Below are 20,104 nucleotides of genomic sequence, written 5' to 3'. Positions count from 1 at the left end.
AATTGCCCACTGGCCCCTGGTTTTGCTTATCACGTACAGGTAGGTTAGTGTTAGGTCCCGTGCCACTTGAGAAACCTTGGTGTTGGTGTGCGGGCTCAGGTATGTCCTTCATATAAGGATATGCTTGCCAATGTCTCATTTTTAACATCAGTGTTGAGGGTTAGCCAATGTCATTGTTTACATCTACCACAGTAGTGCACCTAAATTCTTGTATTGTATTATTCTAATTGTTACACATCCACACTGTTTATCTGGTGTAGGATGCCATTGTGGCACTTGTAGTCTGTTGCAGGCATCCCCCATTGTATGCATTTTTATGCTGGGGATCACCCTTAGCAACAACCACAAGGGCATGATCTGCTCCCCCAGTATATATGCACAACCACATTTGGGGTTGAGCACCTCCTGCCTGCCAGTTGCTCTTTTTTGAAGCCTGTGTAAATCCCAACATTGCATCTTCCAATGTCCGGTTTTGTTACGGTAAGTGCAAAAGGGCCTTGAGGACCCTGGAGGTCTGTTGGGTGGACCCTGACGAGGACCATTTTGATGGGGAGGAGGAGCAGATACATGTCTCTTAGATGAAGGTGTCTCTCTGTTGGCCTGAGGGGCCTGACTAGCAAGTTCCTTCACAGCCTGAGTCAATTGGGCAATGTCTTGTTTGACACTCTGAATTTCTGAGGCTGTGGAGGAGGGCAGGGCGTTGACCACTGGTGCGGGAGCTGGTGGTGGTGGTATAGGGCTGGCTTCTGCACCCAGTGGTTCTGACATAGGGGTAAGACTTTCTTCAGAATCTTTCCCAGGCTCTATAACTTGGATAGCCAATCGTTTAAAGGCAGAAAAGGACGAATTGGGGTTCTGCACCGCTAACATTCTTAACTGAGCTTTGTCCCATTTGTTGTGAGCCCCATCTATGAACCTGACCATTAAGACTTTATTACCCTGATCGGGAGTTATACCATCTAACGGTAATAAGCTACCAGTATAGTGAGGGCAAGTTAAAGTGTTTAGTAAGTGGTTGACAAGCAGGTTTTTGTTTGTTTTGTGCCAATGTGAACATGGCTGTATTTTGTGTTTGGAAATATAGAGCAGGAGAAAGATGCAGGAGAAAGACGTGTCACTCTCTCAGACTGCTGTTTACTGCTGTTTGCCCATCTCTACCAAGCTAAAACCCCTATACTATTTAAGGATAATATATAAAAAAGACATCTATAATAGGGACCCATTAGATGCCTCCCCCCCCCCCCCCCCATGAAAGCAACAGTGTGTAGCAATACAGTACATATTACTCTGACTGTCTAATAGCACCTTTCAGGTATAGCAGAATTAGTGCATGCAGTGGCATACATAGAAAAAGGGGGCCTCATAGCAAATATTAAAATGGGCCTCCTATTATGGCATCTGATATTGCTAGGACAGAAGAATATGACATTTATTTTCCCTTCCTTTCCATGACCCATTGGTAAAATCCCCCCCACCCCCTCCTTCATTCCTTTACTGACAATGCAGTTCCCTAGAGAGAGTTCTGCACAGTCACTTACCTATAAAAAAAGGGTTTAGACCAAAAAGAACAGGGACCCATAGCAGCCACATTGTCTGCCACTATGGTATGTACACTCTTCAGTGCATGCACTTCAGTAATACAGCACCCACCGCCATTACATTGTAATTTGAATGGGACTACCTGGCAACTTTGATCACGCAACATGAAGGTGACAGTGTCACATGCAGTGTTGCATTTACAGTTAGTGAATTATGTCATGTTGTGACATAGTGTGACTGTGATTCAAGCACCACTTAGTTTAAACACCATTCGAGTTAGGTTAAAACGTAGCTTTTACTGATATTAGTAAAAAATAATAACAAGGGGTACACACATGAATTGGGGGCATAAGAAAAAAAGGGGTACAGGTGAAACCCTATTCTTAACGTCCCTAATCAGTTCTACTCCTAATATAAGTGTGGAAATAGAAAAAGAACAATATAAAGGGGGTAGTACAATACAATCTTAAAATTGTGGTAGGTCTCTTTTACCTACGCGTTTCGCCCTCCTTAATGAAGGGGGGACTCATCAGGGATAAGAGAACAACATAACACAAATGATATAGATGGGTGTACCTAATAAGACATATACAATAAAGTAATCAATAGTATGATAAAGGGTGACAGAAATTAGCAGGCGTCTCAGAAAGGAAGTCTGTGTCAGTCTTAGTCAGAGATCTGTCTTTGAAGATATGGTCAAATTGACATAATAGATGATGCAGATATAACGAACATATATATCCAATAAGTGATACAGATGCATTAATGATACACATCCACTATAGAAATTGATGGCTTCAGAGGGTATTACACAAATAATAGCCTGTATTGTGCATATAAAAGGTAACAGCCGCACTGTTGATAAAAATAGAGAGAGACAATTTCACTTAGAGATAAATGTTCATAGGTTGAAATTAATGATATCACTCATAGAACGTTTAGAGGGCTTACCCAAAATTGGATATTGCACAGCAGGCTGCCAAATATATTATTCAAATAACCACATACATGACCACAGATTCCTACAGATAACAATAATAGAAAGAATTATAGATAGACCCCCATTAGATGTAAAGGGAACACTGTGTTTAACAAGAATTTATGTATGGCTCACCTGGATAGTAGGCCAGAATGCAGTTAAATATGTGGCACATCCAGTGGAAAACAGATGTAGGTTAGTCTAGGGCTCTAGATCAAAACAAGATCACGGCATAACCACAGTATAAAATGAGCTTTTATAAAAAATAAGCCAGTTAAATACAAACCAGTAGCAATTCAAAAGAAAATCCTACCTGAGATATTTATGGTAGGAAAAACTACACCTGATGCTGGTGGTAGAATTGTGCTCTATGGCGGTGTGGTATCCCGCACTATAAAGTAAAATCCAGCATGGATTTAATAAGACATGAATACTGGCAAAAAGATATACCAAGGAAAAAATATATATTTGCAAACCTGATAGTGATGCCGTGTAGAGGATCTGGATGTGCCACGAGGACGCCGCATACTGTCTTGGTAAGCGCTCAGGTTTAAATACCCTGCCCGGATATTGGTAGGCAGTGTTATTTCCGGTCTTATGGAACGCATGCTGCGTTCCACATACACGCAAAAAGGCGCAGGTGGCTAGACCGGAAATAGGCGCAAGTTGCCGAACCGGAAGTTGACGAATATCGTCACTTCCAGGGCCGTGGAGCGCAATATGCGTTCCACAGCCGGAAAATATACTTCCGATACGTAATGTTTGGAACGCAAAGCGTTCCACATTAACAGATAGAATATCCCAAATATAGAAGTACATCAAATCGTTCTGTATGGATGTACAAAGTTGTTGGCTTAGATAGAGACATACTAGGCATACTGTATGTATGCGATATACACAGTCAGGGGGAAAAAAGAGTAAAAAGAGACAAATTAATAGACAATATGTCAAATAGAATAAGCCAAAAAAAGCCTGCATTACTGTCAGATGAACCAGATATGTTAGGGCGAGAAAGTTTTTCCGATACATGTCACGATAGACCTGGAGTAAGTGAAATAAGGCTGTTCAAATGAATGAGGTAAATGATAGACAATCATTGAGTCCAGAAGGTGTAACCGTATGGAGGCGATAGATCCATCTGGCCTCCGTTTGTAAAAGTAATTTGTCCACGTCACCTCCTCTAGTATCTAGTTTAACAGTTTCTATCATCTGAAATCGAATTTGGAGGGGGGCACTGGCATGAAACCTGTGCATATGATTCGCCAAGGTTTTGTCGCGTTTATTTTTAATATATAGTGTGACTGTGACATAACTTTCACAAAAAAAAAAAAAAAAACATTTTCTTTGGATTTTTGGTCGCAAGTTGCGTGCGAATTCTGTGCACTTTTATTTACAGCCAAATCTCAACTTTAATAAAGCTATGTGGCAGCATGTCGCAGAGAAATCCGACAAATATTTTGGTTACGTGACTGAGCTGTTATTCCCTTTTGCATGACTCAATGTCCCCTTATAGTCCTAGCCTTACATAGGCTTACTGCTCTTATATTTCAAGTGTCGATGGAAGGTTAAGTTCCTAGGAGTGTCATTTAAACCTCTAAAACAGATCAGAATATATTTTATATATACTGAATTCCCCATTAAAGTCTATTACTATCACTCCTGGCCACTTCTACGTTATTCAGTATAATTCTAGTCTCCGTTTCTAGCAGCTTCCATAGTCTTTCTAGGAGAAACGAAACTGAATCCTGCTTTCAAGGCTGAAGTCATTGAACAGATGACATTTGAGGCTGGCTTCATCTTATCCCGCCCAATATGTTCACGTCACAGTCTGAATTAACCCCTAGAGTGCTAAACACTGTACTTATAATGCTGATTCACTGTTACATACTGGCAGGGAAAGAGTTCAATGGGACGTTTCCTTCTTTTCCTCATATGAAAGCCCTGTTTCCTGAACTAGCTTGTGCAGAGTGTCTGGGGACAGCACAGGAGACAGGTGAGACCATACTGGGGTTTGGAATGATTGTAATAATTCTTTATTAAAATGCAAAACATAAAAACTATGTGTTCTGTAGATGTAGCCTGTGACACAGAATGTAAATGTTTGTCAATAATGAAAAATATACAGTATATGATTAAAACCACAGATTGGGGGGGAATCAGTTACAATGTATAATTTACAATGTGTGCACTCATTTTTAATGCTTGCACTTTCGTCTTTATGCCTGTTCCCACTGCGCAAAACGTGTTATATTGTTACATCATGTATGATGAATTTGTGTTTATTTTGTTTTTTTGGTTTGTATGCTAACTATTGAGTGGAGAGGAGTTGTGCAAAAGTAAGGCAACTTTTTGAAAAGTCACAGCTGCATGGATTGTGTTGAGCATTGTGCTTAGATTCATCAGAGGGAGCTGTGCTGGGGGTGGAAGAATTAGTCATTCTAGGGATTTCCCACTACTATTTAGCCACTAATAGAAGAATGGTGTCAGACCTCTGTTCAAAACATCTTTAGAAACTGTGAATTAAAGGGGTACTCCAAAGTGTAGGGGATAAGATGTCTGATCGCAGGGGTCCCGCCGCTGGGGACTCCCACAATCTTTCCTGCAGCACCCCCATTCTTTAGCTGCATGGAACGAACATCTCTCCGTGGCTGATGACTGGTGATACAGGGGCCGGAGTACGGTGATGTCACAGCCCTGCGACCAGAGACCCCTGCGATCAGACCTCTTATCCCCTATCCTTTGGATAAGGGATAAGATGTCTAGGGGCAGAGTACCCCTTTAAGTTAGGAATCTGACTGGTATTGGATTTAAATTTAATTTCAGGGCCTGGTTTAGGGTCTGCACTAATTTTAGGGGATCTGTATTAATTTTGGGATAGTCTGAATTGATTGAAAGGTTTTATTTTAAAGGGGTACTCCGCCCCTGGCATCTTATCCCCTATCCAAAGGATAGGGGATAAGATGTTAGATTGCCGCGGTCCCGCTGCTGGGGACCCCCGTGATCGCCGCTGCGGCACCCCGCTGTCATTACTGCACAGAGCGAGTTCGCTCTGTGCGTAATGACGGGCGATACAGGGGCCGGAGCAGCGTGATGTCATGGCTCCGCCCCTCATGACATCACGGCCCGTCCCCTTAATGCAAGTCTATGGCAGGGGGCGTGACGACTGCCACGCCCCCTCCCATAGACTTGTATTGACGGGGCGGGCCGTGACATCACGAGGGGCGGAGCCGTGATGTAACGATGCTCTGGCCCCTGTATTGACAGTCATTACGTGCAGAGCGAACTCGCTCTGTGCTGTAATGATAGCGGGGTGCCGCAGCGGCGATCCCCGGGGTCCCCAGCAGCGGCACCGCGGCGATCTGACATCTTATCCCCTATCCTTTGGATAGGGGATAAGATGTCTAGGGGCGGAGTACCCCTTTAAGGTCTGAATCTATTAAGGGACTCTGGTCTAGGGTGTTGTCTGAGGTCTGTATTAACCCCTTAAGGACACAGCTCATTTTCACTTTAAGGACGCAGACCTTTTTTGCAATTCTGACCACTGTCACTTTATGCATTAATAACTCTAAGATGCTTTTACCAATTATTCTGATTCTGAGATTGTTTTTTCGTGACATATTATACTTTATTTTAGCGGTAAATTTGCGTTGTTACTTGCATACTTTCTTGGTGAAAAATCCCCAAATTTCAAGAAAATTTTGAAAATTTAGCATTTTTCTAACTTTGAAACTCTCTACTTGTAAGGAAAATGGATATTCCAAAGAAATGTTATATTGATTCACTAATACAATATGTCTACTTTATGTTGGCATCATAAAATGCACATATTTTTTACTTTTTGAAAACATTAGAGGGCTTCAAAGTATAGCAGCAATTTTCATGAAAATTGCAAAATCTGAAGGGACAGATGTTACAGAACTACAACTCCCAGCATGCTTGGGCAGTCTAGGCATGCTGAGAGTTGTAGTTTTGCAACATCTGGAGGGCTACCGTTTGAGCACCACTGTAATAGTGGTCTCCAAACTGTGACCCTCCAGATGTTGCAAAACTACAACTCCCAGCATGCCCAGACAGCCTTTGGCTGTCTGGGCATGCTGGGAATGCAGTTTGGCAACCACTAGGAAGGCAGCAGTAAAGATCGCTTTACTGCCACCTCCCTTGATGCTCCACACCGTCGCCTCCCTACCTGCGCCGCTGATCTCCGCTGTTGCCACCGATGATCGCAGGTCCCCACCGCATCTTCTTCACAGGTACCGGCCTCCATCTTCTCCCCCCGTTCTGCCCGACATCCAGGGTTGGGCAGAGCTGGGGGGTTTCCATGGCAACCCCCCGTCTTCAACCGCCATTAGTCAGTACTCAGTGCTGACTAATGGCAGGGGATAGGAGGAGGTTGCACCACTGCAACCTCGCTCCTATCCCTTAGGATGATCGGGGCTGTCACTGACAGCTCTGATCATCCCTATTTTCCGGGCGATGTGCCGGGATGCCTGCTGAATGATTTTAGCAGGAATCCCGGTCCGGTCCCCAACCGGCTAGCGGCGGGGACCAGAATTCCCACGGGTGTATCCATACGCCCTACATCCTTAAGGACTGGGGATGCAGGGCGTATGCATACACCCTGTGTCCTGAACAGGTTAATTTTGGGATCTGGTCTTGGGTCTGAATTAATCTTTGGGTCTGATCTGGGGTTTGATGACCCATTATACATTTTCTACTTAGGTAGCGGATACCATATGATACCATATATGATACCATATTTTGTATTTTTTTCCCTCATTAGCTTTTATTCCTGAACGCAATACGTCAAAGCAGCCAGTCATTTCAGCCTGAATAGAAGAACAAAGGCTGCCTTACAGAGAGAGAAAGAAAGAAAGAGCTGGATAATGGTGAGTATGGCTGGCTTTGGTACTCTTCACATGCATCTTTACTTTTTTTTTTTTGGCACAAGCTACCAGATAACTACAACTCAGTTGGACATAAGTAACTTACTTAGCTACAGCGTGACGGCCCCCTCCCATAGACTTGCATTGAGGGGACGGGGGCGTTTCGTCACACGGGGGCGGAGTCCTGACGCCACAGACTTCCGTCCAAGACTCGCGACTCAGAGCCTCCAGCGGTTCCGGCGTAAAAAGAGGTGGGTGCCACATGCAATAATGCGGGGGTCCCCAGCGGCAGGACCCCCGCGATCAGACATCTTATCCCCTATCCTTTGGATAGGGTATAAGATGTCTAGGGTGGGAGTACCCCTTTAATAGGTATATATAAGAAAATTGCTAATATCATCCATTAACCCCTTAAGGACCAGGTACGTATGAGTACGTCCCTGCGCCCTGGGTCTTAAGGACCAGGCACATACTCATACGTCCGTGGGAATTTCGCATCCTGCTGGGCGGGTTGCGAAACCGGACGCCTGCTGAAATCGTTCAGCAGGTGTCCGAGGCAAACGCCGAGGGGGTCCTGAGACCCCCCCATGTCGGCAATCGCAGAAAATCGCATGTCAATTCAGACATGCGATTTTCTGCTATCCCGGGCTGATCGGGTCTCCGGTGACACGATCACTCGGAAAATAGTGATGATCTGACCTGTCAGTGACAGCCCAGATCATCTTGCAGGGTAGGAGTGAGGTCGCAGTGATGCGATTTCCTCCTATCCCCTGCCATTGGTCAGAACTGATTCTGACCAATGGCAGAGCAGGACAGTGGGTTGCCATGGCAACCCCCATTCTGCCCACCCCTGGATGTTGCGGGGAACATGGGGAGAAGATGGAGGTCGGTACCTGCAGGAGAAGGGGAACAGCTGATCGTCGCTGCAGACTGCTGGATCCTGGCTCGGGTAGGGAAGCGACGTGGGGGGGGGGGGGGAATGAAAGTAAAGTGATCTTTACTGTGGCAACCACTAGGAAGGCCAAACTGCAACTCCCAGCATGCCCAGACAGCCAAAGGCTGTCTGGGCATGCTGGGAGTTGTAGTTTTGCAACATCTGGAGGGTCACAGTTTGGGGACCACTGTTACAGCGGTGCCCAAACTGTAGCCCTCCAGATTTTGCCAAACTACAACTCTCAGCATGCCTAGACTGCCCAGGCATGCTGGGAGTTGTAGTGCTGTAACATCTGTCCCTTCAGATTTTGCAATTTTCATGACATTTTTGAAAATTGCTGCTCTACTTTGAAGCCCTCTAATTTTTTCAAAAAGTAAAAATATGTCCATTTTATGATGCCAACATAAAATAAACATATTGTATTTGTGAATAAAAATAACATTTTTTGTGAATATCCATTTTCCTTATAAGCAGAGAGCTTCAAAGTTAGAAAAATGCAAAATTTAAAAAATTTTCATGATATTTGGGGATTTTTCACCAAAAAAGGATGCAAGTAACGACGAAAATTTACCACCAAAATAAAGTAGAATATGTCACGAAAAAACAAACTCAGAATCAGAATGTTCGGTAAAAGCATTTTAGAGATATTAATTCTTAAAGTGACAGTGGTCAGATGTGCAAAAAAACGCTCTGGTCCTACAGTGAAAATTGGCCTGGTCCTTAAGGGGGTTAAACGGGTTAAACAGGATTAGGATAATATAGCAGTTTTTTTCCAGAGAGAGTGCCACTCTTGTCCTCAGTTTGGATGCAGTAGTAAGTTGTAATATCATACCCAACCTGAGGACAGGTATGGCACTGTTTTTGGAAGTAAGCAGCTATGTTTTTCTAATCTTGGATAACCCCTTTAACCACTTAAGGACCCATGACGTACTGGAACGTCATGTGTCCGCTCCCGATCTATAATGCGGGGCCACGCCGTGGCCCCGCATCATAGCGGGTCGGGCCCGGCCTCTAACAACGGCCGGGACCCGTGGCTAATAGCGCGCGGCATTGATCACGGTGCCACGCGCTATTAACCCTTTAGATGCGGCATTCAAAGTTGAACGCCGCGTCTAAAGTGAAAGTATGCCGGTTAGCCCAGTGGGCTGTTCGGGATAGCGGCAGCGAAATCGCGGCATCACGAACAGCTTACAGGACAGCTGGAGGGCCCCTACCTGAATCCTCGCTGTCCGATCGCCGAATGACTGCTCAGTGCCTGATATCCAGGCATGAGCAGTCATGCGGCAGAATCGTTGATCACTGGTTTCCTATGAGAAACCAGTGATCAATGATAAAGATCAGTGTGTGCAGTGTTATAGGTCCCTATGGGACCTATAACACTGCAAAAAAAAAGTGAAAAAAAAGTGAATAAAGATCATTTAACCCCTTCCCTATTAAAAGTTTGAATCACCCCCCTTTTCCCATAAAAAAAAAAAAACACAGTGTAAATAAAAATAAACATATATGGTATCGCCGCGTGCAGAAATGTCCGAATTATAAAAATATATCGTTAATTAAACCACACGGTCAATGGTGTGCGTGCAAAAAAATTCCAAAGTCCAAAATAGTGCATTTTTGGTCACTTTTTATATCATGAAAAAATTATCAATAAGTCCTATCAATGCAAAAATGGTACCATAGGGGTCAGAAGATGACAATTTTAAACGTATTAATTTTCCTGCAAGTAGTTATGATTTTTTCCAGAAGTACGACAAAATCAAACCTATATAAGTAGAATATCATTTTAACCATATGGACCTACAGAATAATGATAAGGTGTGATTTTTACCGAAAAATGTACTACGTAGAAACGGAAGCCCCCAAAAGTTACAAAACAGCGTTTTTTTTTTTTCAATTTTGTCTCACAATGATTTTTTACCCGTTTCGCCGTAGATTTTTGGGCAAAATGACTGACGTCATTACAAACTAGAATTGGTGGCGCAAAAAATAAGCCATCATATGGATTTTTAGGTGCAAAATTGAAAGAGTTATGATTTTTTTAAAGGCAAGGAGCAAAAACGAAAATGCAAAAATGGAAAAACCCTCGGTCCTTAAAGGGTTAATCTATTAAAGAGAGTATCTTACCAAATTGAGTGCATCAGATCAGAGACAGTCCAAGCAGGAGTCTGGAATGCTATACTGCAGTGGCAATGGCTTGTAACAGAATACCTTTAAATGGCTACATAGAGAAAACTTTATATTAGAAGAGCACACCATTTTGATAACCAAGATCTCTTATTATTTGACTTGATATGACAGGAACATTATTGTCCCTTTACTCCATGACCTCTACTTCAAGTATTACATTACTAAATACAGCACTGTTTTATTGTAATAAAAAATACTGTGTATGTGATATAGGAAAGGTAGGCAGAATTTTAAAGTGTTACTATCATTTAATTAAACATTTTGACTGTAGATCTGTCAGGGCCACAGTGCAGATACCCCCTCTGATCATTAGATATAGCTGGGTGAACTGTACTACAGCTCGCTTCACTCCTCAGTTTGGCGCTTAAAGGGGAACTCTGGTACTTAACAACTTATCCCCTATCTACAGGATAGAGGATAAGTGTCTGATCGCAAGGGGTCAAGCTGCTGAGACCCCTGCGATCTCCTTCCCAGCAGTACTCGTGTGTCTCCGGCTCTTCTATTGAGATGCATGGAGGCGGGATGTAGACCACCGTTCCCTGCGATGGTCGACACAGCTCTCTGCATGGAGAGGTGGCCACTCTGTGCATGTGGAGAGCCGGCGCGTTAGGCCAAAAATTGCAGGGGGACCACCCGTGATCAGACACCTATCTCCTATCCTGTAGATAGGGGATGAGTTGTTAAGTACTGGACTTCCCCTAAATCTGTCTAATTGCAGGAGATGGATTCTATAGATTATAATGGAGCCCGACTCCTGCAGTCAGTCAAACTGAGCTTTCTTCCGAACTGAAGATAGGTTTTTTGGGGTGTGCTTTTATGACCTGCAAAAATGTCAAAAAAAGGGTCAAACAACTGCCACTGCTTCTTCCAGTGTTTTGAAATTAAACCCTGTAATTCCCCCTGCAAGTCCCGTTGAAAATGGGCTTTTCTGGGCAGAATTTTGCCAGAAGAATGAACAAGTTCATTTTTCTGGCTGAATACAAATCCACATTGGAAGTTCCACTATTAAACTTCCAAAGTGTGCACAGAGCAGCAGAATCCCAATAAAGGGGTACTCCGCCCCTAGACATCTTTTCCCCTATTCAAAGGATAGGGGATAAGATGTCTGATCGCGGGGGTCCCGCCACTGGGAACCCCCGTGATCTCTCCTGCAGCATCCCTGTCATCTGATGTACGGAGCAGGCTTCACTCTGTGCCTGATGACTGGTGATGCAGGGGCCGGAGGATTGTGACGTCACGTCCCCTCCCCCTCGTGACATCATGTCCCCGCGCCTTCGTGACATCACGTCCCCGTCCCCCCTCGTGACATCACGTCCCGTCCCTCAATGCAAGTCTATGGGACGGGGCGTGACGGCATAGACTTGCATTAAGGGGGTAGAGTGTGACGACACGAAGGGGCGGGGCTGTGACGCCCCTGCATCGCCGGTCATTAGGAAGTTCGCTCCGTGCACCAGAGGATAGGGGGTGCTGCAGGAGAGATTGCGGGGGTTCCCAGCGACGGGACCCCGCGATCAGACATATTATCCTCTATCCTTTGGATAGGGGATAAGATGTCTAGAGGAGGAGTACCCCTTTAGGATCAATGGGATTCTACTGCAAGCAGAAATTAATTCAAAGCAGTAAATCTGTTGCATGCATGGGACTTTACTGTCTCACAAAGAGTGCTGGATTTACAGGTTAGATTGCTTAGTACTTCTCTATATCTTGCTGCCCCATCTGAGGGTTTGTTACACAGAGGTAGGGAAGCAGGATCCCCTATGTTTTGTGTGTAATGTATAGTATCATAGAGGCTAGTCTGTAGCCACTCTGCAACTGAGCTCGGGGAAAGCTGACTCAAGGATGGAGCATGCATTAATCATATAAATGGTGCTAGTACTCGGGACAAAAAAAATGCCATATACTAGTCATATAAATGGCGCTAGTCCTTGGGACAGCTTAATCTGAAAAGTCATCTGAAATGACAGTTTACACTTTAATGCTATTTATTTGTCAATTGTTTTTTTTACAGCCTTTTAATATGGCCACCATAGCTGTGGGAGAAAAGAACTGCAAAGGACAGCTAATAGAGTTCTGTTTAAAAAATAACAAGCCAAGCCCTAAGTTTGAAATATCTGATCAAACAGGACCACCACATAACCCTGTGTAAGTTTTTAATAAGTTTTGATACTTTAATAAGTTTTGATACTTGAGGGAACATATACTTTTCAATGATGGGTGATAATACAATTCATAAGAAATTCATGTGGCTGATATGAAATTAAAGGGGTTATTCAACATAAGGTGACCTTACCTGCCAGACAGAAATGGACATGCTTACCAAGGATCCATGTTTGTTGGTAGTAAATGGCCATGTCCTGAGTCCTCCATAATGCTGCTGGCTTGTTTATATGAACTGGCTATGTCCTGTTTCTGTGCCCTCCTTCGACCTACAATCCCAAAGATCCTTTGTTTATCAGTGGGAGGTGACTTATCTCCCTCCCACACATAAACCATCTCCACCGATTGCAGCATAGCTAGGTTCGCCTCCATGTGTGCTTGAAACTACAATTCCCTGCAGCCCGGTAGAGAATGATATCCTTCCCATCCAGAAATCGCTTCACCCATTGAAGCACAGACACGCTCCTGTGTGCTGGTGTGTGATGCACCACTGTATAGGAGAGCTGGGGCTCTAAACAGGAGATCGTGGGGGCCCCAGCGCTTGGACCCCGCAATCTAAAACTTATCCCCTATCCTAGGGGATGTTTGTTTTTTTTTTACATGATACTTGTCCTGTAACAGCCCCTGTAGTGCAGTCAAATAATAAGAAAAAAGTAAAAGAATACCTGTATAGAGAAGTGGGGGGGGGGGGGGGGGAGACAAACTAGTGGACATAGCCCAAAGTTCAGATTTGGCAGGAAAGGGAGCTACAAGAACCCAGGATGGAGGAGTGCAAAGACACATGTTGAATCTTGATGGCCCCAATGCAACATTTTGAAACAAGATTTCCTCTTACATGGTGGAGGGACTTTTGCGCCCCCTGAGGCACCAGGGTATGGGTGGAGCTGCTGCTTCCCTGAGGGAATATAATGGCAGGGAACAACACCCAGAAACCAGTTCTGTTTTTATTTATTTATTTATTTTTTTTGCATCGGCCTCCCTTCTATTCTATGTAAGGCTCCTTTCACACTAGTGATTTTTGCATGCAGTAATTTTTCTGCCACGATGTCCCGTCACTGTATAACGTCGGCAATGAATTACGGGCATATACAGGTGCAAACGGGCAGTTACAAAATCCCATAGGCTGCAATGCGATTTAGTCTTGGCTATCAGGGGTTTTGTAACGGCCGGGTTTCGCCGAAAATCGTGACGGAACAGGCGACGGAACTTCTATAACGGAAAAATCACTAGTGTGAAAGGAGCCTAAACCCCTGATGGTGGGGTTATAGTGACATAATTTTATGCAATATCATGAGGGAGATTATTCAAAACCTGTCCTCATGTCCTGTGGCTGCTGCGGCTCTGACAATGATAAAGCCTGGCAGGACCAGGCTTTATCAATCGAGCGCAAAGCACACAGATCAATGTGGTTCTATGAAACCTCATTGATCTGTATGAAGAATCTAATGATTCCTCCTAAAAGTCCCCTAAGGGGACTAAAAGTGTACAAAAAAGTTGAATAAAAAGTAAAAAAAAAAAAAACACCCTTTAACCACCTCCTTATTAAAAGTTTAAATTGCCCCCCTTTTCCCAAATTCCATATAAAAAATATGTAACCATAATAAAAATAAACATATGTGGTATCGCCGCCTGTGTAAATGTCCGAACTATACAAATATATCATCAATTAAACTGCACGGTTAATGGCGTACGCGCAATAAATTCCAAAGTCCAAACTAACGTATTTTGGTCACTTTTTATATCATGAAAAAATGAATAAAAAGCCTGATCAATACAAAAAATGGTACTGCTAAAAACTTCAGGTCATGGCTTAAAAAATGAGCCCTCATACTGCCCTGTACGCAGAAAAAAATAAAAGTTATAGGGGTCAGAAGATGACAGTTTTAAACATATTAATTTTTGTGCATGTAGTTATGATTTTTTTTCCAGAAGTACAACAAAATCAAATATGATAGGGTATCATTTTAATCGTATGGACCTACAGAATAAAGATAACCTGTAATTTTTACCGAAAAATTTTCTGCATAGAAATGGAAGCCCCAAAAATTACATAATGGTGTTTTTGTCGCACAATTATAATTTTTTTTTTTTTGTTTCGCCATAGATTTTTGGGTAAAATGACTGATGTCATTACAAAGTAGAATTGGTGGCTCAAAGAATAAGTCATCACATGCATTTTTTAGGTGCAAAATATAGAGGGTTATGATTTTTAAAAGGTAAGGAGGAAAAAAAAAGTGCAAAAATGGAAAAACGCTTGGTCCTTAACCCCTTGGGGACGGAGGGTTTTTCCGTTTTTGCACTTTCGTTTTTTTTCTCCTTACCTTTTAAAAATCATACCCCTTTCAACTTTGCACCTAAAAATCCATATGATGGCTTATTTTTTGCGCCACCAATGCAACTTTGTAATGACTACAGCCATTTTACCCAAAAATCTATGGCGAAACGGGAAAAAAAATCAATGTGAGACAAAATTGAAGAAAAAATGCCATTTTGTAAATTTTGGGGGCTTCCGTTTCTACACAGTACATTTTTCAGTAAAAATGACACCTTATCTTTATTCTTTATCCATACGATTAAAATGATCCCTTACTTATATAGGTATGATTTTGTTGTACTTCTGGAAAAAATCGTCACTACATTAAGGAAAATGTATACGTTTAAAATTGTCATCTTCTGACCCCTATAACTTTTTTATTTTTCCGCGTACGGGGCGGTAAGAGGGTTAATTTTTTGCACAGTGATCTAAAGTTTTTACCGGTACCATTTATGTATTGATCGGTTTTTATTAATTTTTTCATGATGTAAAAAGTGACCAAAAATACGCTATTTTGGACTTTGGAATTGCGCGTACGTCATTGTCCATGCGGTTTAATTAACGATCTAATTGGTTGCTATGGGCAACTCAGCAACTTTTCCTCTGGACAGGTTTTGATAAATCTCCCCCCATATGTTTATCAAAGTCATCATGCTGTTACCTGGTGTTTTTAAGGGGTTGTCCCATGTTCAAATTGAATCTTTAGTAGGTCACTGGCGGTGGACAAATTAGGTGGACGTTCTGAAATAGAATCAAAAGAACATCAGGGATGCCATAACAAATATATAACATATCTAGAAAAAGACAATTTTTTTGTAATGAATTCAATTAAAATTAGTTTTTTTTTTTTTTTTCCTTTTGCTTTTAGCAGAGGACATGTACGCTTAACCCCTTCCCGCTAAAGGACGTATGCATACGTCCAAGCATTTGACACGTTTGCACAATTTGACTTATGCATACGTCCTAGCGATCTCCGAGCCACGGGCAACGCAGGAGATCGGCAATGGGACCCCGGCTGTAATCACAGCCGGAATCCCGCTGCAGCTGCCAGAGCCGCGATCGCGCCGGTCCCAGCAGCATTAACCCCCTAGATTCTGTGATCAATCCTGATCACGGCATCTATGGGGTTGACAGGGGGAGTGCTCTCCCCCTGTTCACCAACGGCGGCGGAGCGATACGATCGCGGGACGCCGTTGGTTGCTATGGCAGCAGGAGGTCAGATCATGACCTCCTGTATGCCTTCTACTGAAGCCTGTGAAATCCAGCCAGAGGCTGGATCGCACAGGCTGTAGTGTGTGTAGCTCATCAGGTCATACTGTGCAAATGTATTGCAGCATAGTATAACCTGTAAAAAGTGTAAAAAAAATTAATAAAAAGTTCTTCAATAAAAGTATGAAGTGTAAAAAAAAATGTATAAAAAAAGCCCCTTTCCCAATAAAAGGCATGTATTATCACCAAAAAAGATCAAAAACACAAATCATATACATAATAGGTATTGCCACGTCTGTAATGACGTGTACTATAAAACTATAATGTAAATTATCACGCACGGTGAACGCGGTAAAAAAAAAAAAAACATTAAAAAGCGCAAAATTCGCCAATTTTGGTACAAATAGCGGAATAAAAAAGATCAAAAGGTAGCACATAGCACAAAAATTATATCAATACCAAAAAGTACAGCTCATCCCGCAAAAAATAAACCCTTACTCAATGGAGTTGGATGAAAAATAAAAAAGTTAAGGCTGTTGGAAAATGAATGGCAGAAAAAGAATTTAGCTCAGAAAAGGAAGAAGAACATAGAAAGGTATATAAAATGGGTATCGCCATAATCGTACTGATCCACAGAATAAATATAACATCACTTTTACCCCACAGTGTACACCCAAAAAAAAAAATTTTTTAAACACCAGAAATTTTCTAGTTTTTCACAATATTTTGAAGTTTTTCACACAAAATGCTGCATGTGTCAACAAAAATGCACCACTTCTATAAAGTACAACATGTCACAAAAAAACATTCTCAGAACCGCTCTGCTCAGAAAAAGCATTCTAAAGTTATTACCATTTAAAGAGATACATGTCAAATTAAAAAAAAAGAGCCTGGTCATTGAGGTAAAAAATAGGTCCGTCCTTAGGGGTTAAAGGGGCATTCCAGGAATTTTTTTATTTGACTATGCTACAGGGGCTGTAAAGTTAGTGTAGTTCATAATATAGTGTCTGTACCTGTGTGTGATGGTTTTCTCACAATTCTTATGTGATTTACACCCCAATATTTATTTTTAATAGCATACAAAATGACTGTTGTCTCAGATTTTTCCCAGCTTGCAATGCGTCCGAGACCTGACTCACTAGTCAGCTGATGACAGGGAGCCTGTCTGCTTCAATGAGTGGAGCGATCGCTTGGTGGGAGAGAGATCAATCTGCAACTAATGCAACAGCTGTAGGCACTCTAATTGAAAACCACAGGTCTTTTGAATGGATGCAGCTCATTTATGTTTCAATGGGTGTGGTGGCTGATGTATGGGAGGGATGAAAATTGAATTATGGGATTTGTAGGCAAAAAAAGAAAACTCAAACAGGAAATACCAGTTCACAAAAAAGCTAGCCACAGTATTATGGTAATTTCACAACATAGCCATTAGCCCCAAGACAAGCGCATGTCCTAAGCATGTCCATTACTGTCTGCCAGGTACGTACTAAAATCACCTTATGGTGGATAACCCCTTTAATTGTGGTACAACTCTATTAAACCGAAATCTTTATGTCAGATTGAAATGAAAATATGTTTTTAGTTTTGTTTGCAGCGTTTTTATCGATAATACACTGGTTGCAAAAGTGGAAGACAAAAATAAGAAGTCAGCAGAGAACACAGCAGCCAAACTGGCTTTGCAAGCTCTTGGAATGCAAGACAATCCAGTGAGTTTTGATTATTCTTTCCTTTATTCACATTAAAAACTGTAGAGACATTCTGTATAACCAAAAAAGCCATTTATAACAACGGGGGGTGGGGGGATTGTAGAGGTATAAAAATAAAGATATATTGGTATAGTACAATGTTATCATGAAAACCACTACTAGCAATCAAATAGCCTTAGGGTGTGTTCACAAGAACAGGGTATTACTTTTCAAACTTACAGTGTGAGTTTCCACTGTGAGTTTGAAAGGGGGCGGGCTCTCCGCCGGCTGTCCGCAGCAGATTTTCAGCTAAGGATTTCCGCTGTTGAAAATCCGACGCAGACCCTATTGATTTCAATGTGGTCTGCAGTGGATTTTCTGCAGCGGAGATTTCCCACGGACCACCCACCCCTTTCAATTTCTCAGCGGGAAACGCGGTGTGAATTTGAAAGGTAATAAACTTGTGTGAACAGTATGCTCAAAGTGTACATGCCACTTGAACTGTTCACATGTCCTAGCGAGATGTCAAAAGTTTTGGTCAGCGGGAGTGTTCAGAGCTTTGCCAATCAGGAGAATGAGCTGGAAGTCCACAATGCTATACGCTCCTCTTCCTGCTCTATACGCTTTGTAGACTTACACTATGAGACTGTCTTGATCATGTGTAACAGAGCAAGAAGAGAAAGTGCTAATGGCAGATCCAGAGTCTAGTCTGAGGAGGGGCACTATCAGAGTATTTTGTGTTGGCGGATAGAAAATAAGGTGTTTATGGAACGTACAATAAATTAATTGCTAAAGAGATCGTAATAATGTTTGGTCATTTTCAGGGTAAAAGCACATGAGCAGATGAAATATGATTAAGGCAGCACAGGTTTGGGGTCAGGGTGGATTCAAATGGTTAATTTTTTCCCACATTTCTATTTCAATTTGAAGGTCAGGGAAAAACCTGTCCTTTTACTACAAATTGCAACAGTTTTGTGATGCAGTTATTGACAGTACAGTTTCAAAAGATGAAACTTTTAAAAATTAAAGCACATGCAAGAGGAAAAAGCGGGGTGGCACCACCACTAACCAGTATTTAAAAAATAGCATACATTTTCATTAACATATTTATTGGGTGAAGGGAAGCCGGGTAACTATAGGGGTGCACAATGACAAGAAAAAAACATCCAGTTAATAGAAACAAAATTAGAGGGCCTTTGGCACTCGCCTATTAAAAACAGTCTCTATTTCATTACTTTAAAAACGACTGGCCAGCGTTATTTATGGGTTTTTTTTAAGTGATGAAATAAAGAGACTGTTTTTAATAGGTGAGTGCCAATGACCCTTTCTACTTTTGTTTCTATTTAATAAAATGTATTGCACATACGGTAATAAAGCCGCACTGCATCACAAAACTGCAGCGAATCCCGGTAAAATGCATGTGAGTTCTGCAATGTATTTTTTGCCTGATCCTCAAATAATAAAAAAAAAAAACACATTTAAAAAAAGATTGCACTGTGTTTAGCCATTTAGCAAGCTATATGAAAATCCCCCCTCCCCCCACTGTGTGTGGTATTGACTGCATGACACAGCTGCACCGTGTGTTCTTACCCTTAAAGGGGTTTAGCCACCATAGATACTTATTCCCTTTCCATACCATACGGCAAAAGTTGTATGATCACGGATCGAGAACACCCTAGTCAAAACCTCATTTTGATTATTCGTGCAGAGTTAAAGGGGTACTCCGCCCCTGGCATCTTATCCCCTATCCAAAGGATAGGGGATAAGATGTTAGATCGCCGTGGTCCCGCTGCTGGGGAACCCGGGGATCACCGCTGCTGCACCCCACCATCATTAATGCACAGAGCGAGTTCGCTCTGTGCGTAATGACGGGCGATACAGGGGCCGGAGCAGCGTGACGTCATGGCTCCGCCCCTCATGACATCACGGCCCGTCCCCTTAATGCAAGTCTATGGCAGGGGGCGTCCACGGCCGCCACGCCCCCTTCCCATAGACTTGTATTGACGGGGCGGGCCGTGACATCACGAGGGGCGGAGCCGTGACGTAACGATGCTCCGGCCACTGTATTGCCCGTCATTACGTGCAGAGCGATCTCGCTCTGCGCAGTAATGATAGCGGGGTGCTGCAGCAGCGATCCCCGGGGTCCCCAGCAGTGGGACCCTAGCAATCTGACATCTTATCCCCTATCCTTTGAATAGGGGATAAGATGTCTAGGGG

At 42.7% G+C, this 20,104-nt stretch overlaps 1 protein-coding gene and 1 long non-coding RNA gene across 3 annotated transcripts in view; one reads left to right on the top strand and one right to left on the bottom strand.

The window, feature by feature from the left end:
* Positions 1-4,460: 4,460 nt before the first annotated feature.
* LOC130362626 (interferon-induced, double-stranded RNA-activated protein kinase-like) overlaps positions 4,461-20,104 on the top strand; it is a 97,931-nt gene continuing 82,287 nt past the window's right edge. For both annotated transcript variants that reach the window (XM_056567426.1, XM_056567427.1), the window contains exons 1-4: positions 4,461-4,511; positions 7,299-7,404; positions 12,531-12,664; positions 17,785-17,908. In XM_056567426.1, coding sequence (XP_056423401.1) covers positions 7,402-7,404; positions 12,531-12,664; positions 17,785-17,908 — 261 coding nt within the window. In that variant the 5' untranslated portion in view covers positions 4,461-4,511; positions 7,299-7,401. The remainder of the gene's footprint in view (positions 4,512-7,298; positions 7,405-12,530; positions 12,665-17,784; positions 17,909-20,104) is intronic.
* The window catches only part of LOC130362628 (uncharacterized), a 101,879-nt gene continuing 92,234 nt past the window's right edge, over positions 10,460-20,104 (bottom strand). The window contains exons 5-7 of the long non-coding RNA XR_008891496.1: positions 15,655-15,734; positions 12,840-12,948; positions 10,460-10,553 (exon numbers count right to left, since the gene is read on the bottom strand). This is a non-coding gene — a long non-coding RNA (uncharacterized LOC130362628). The remainder of the gene's footprint in view (positions 10,554-12,839; positions 12,949-15,654; positions 15,735-20,104) is intronic.

Source organism: Hyla sarda, chromosome 3 (genome assembly GCF_029499605.1).
Source record: "Hyla sarda isolate aHylSar1 chromosome 3, aHylSar1.hap1, whole genome shotgun sequence".
NCBI lineage: Eukaryota > Metazoa > Chordata > Amphibia > Anura > Hylidae > Hyla > Hyla sarda.
Note: the sequence above shows the minus strand (reverse complement) of the source record. Positions and strands in the feature narration are given on the sequence as shown.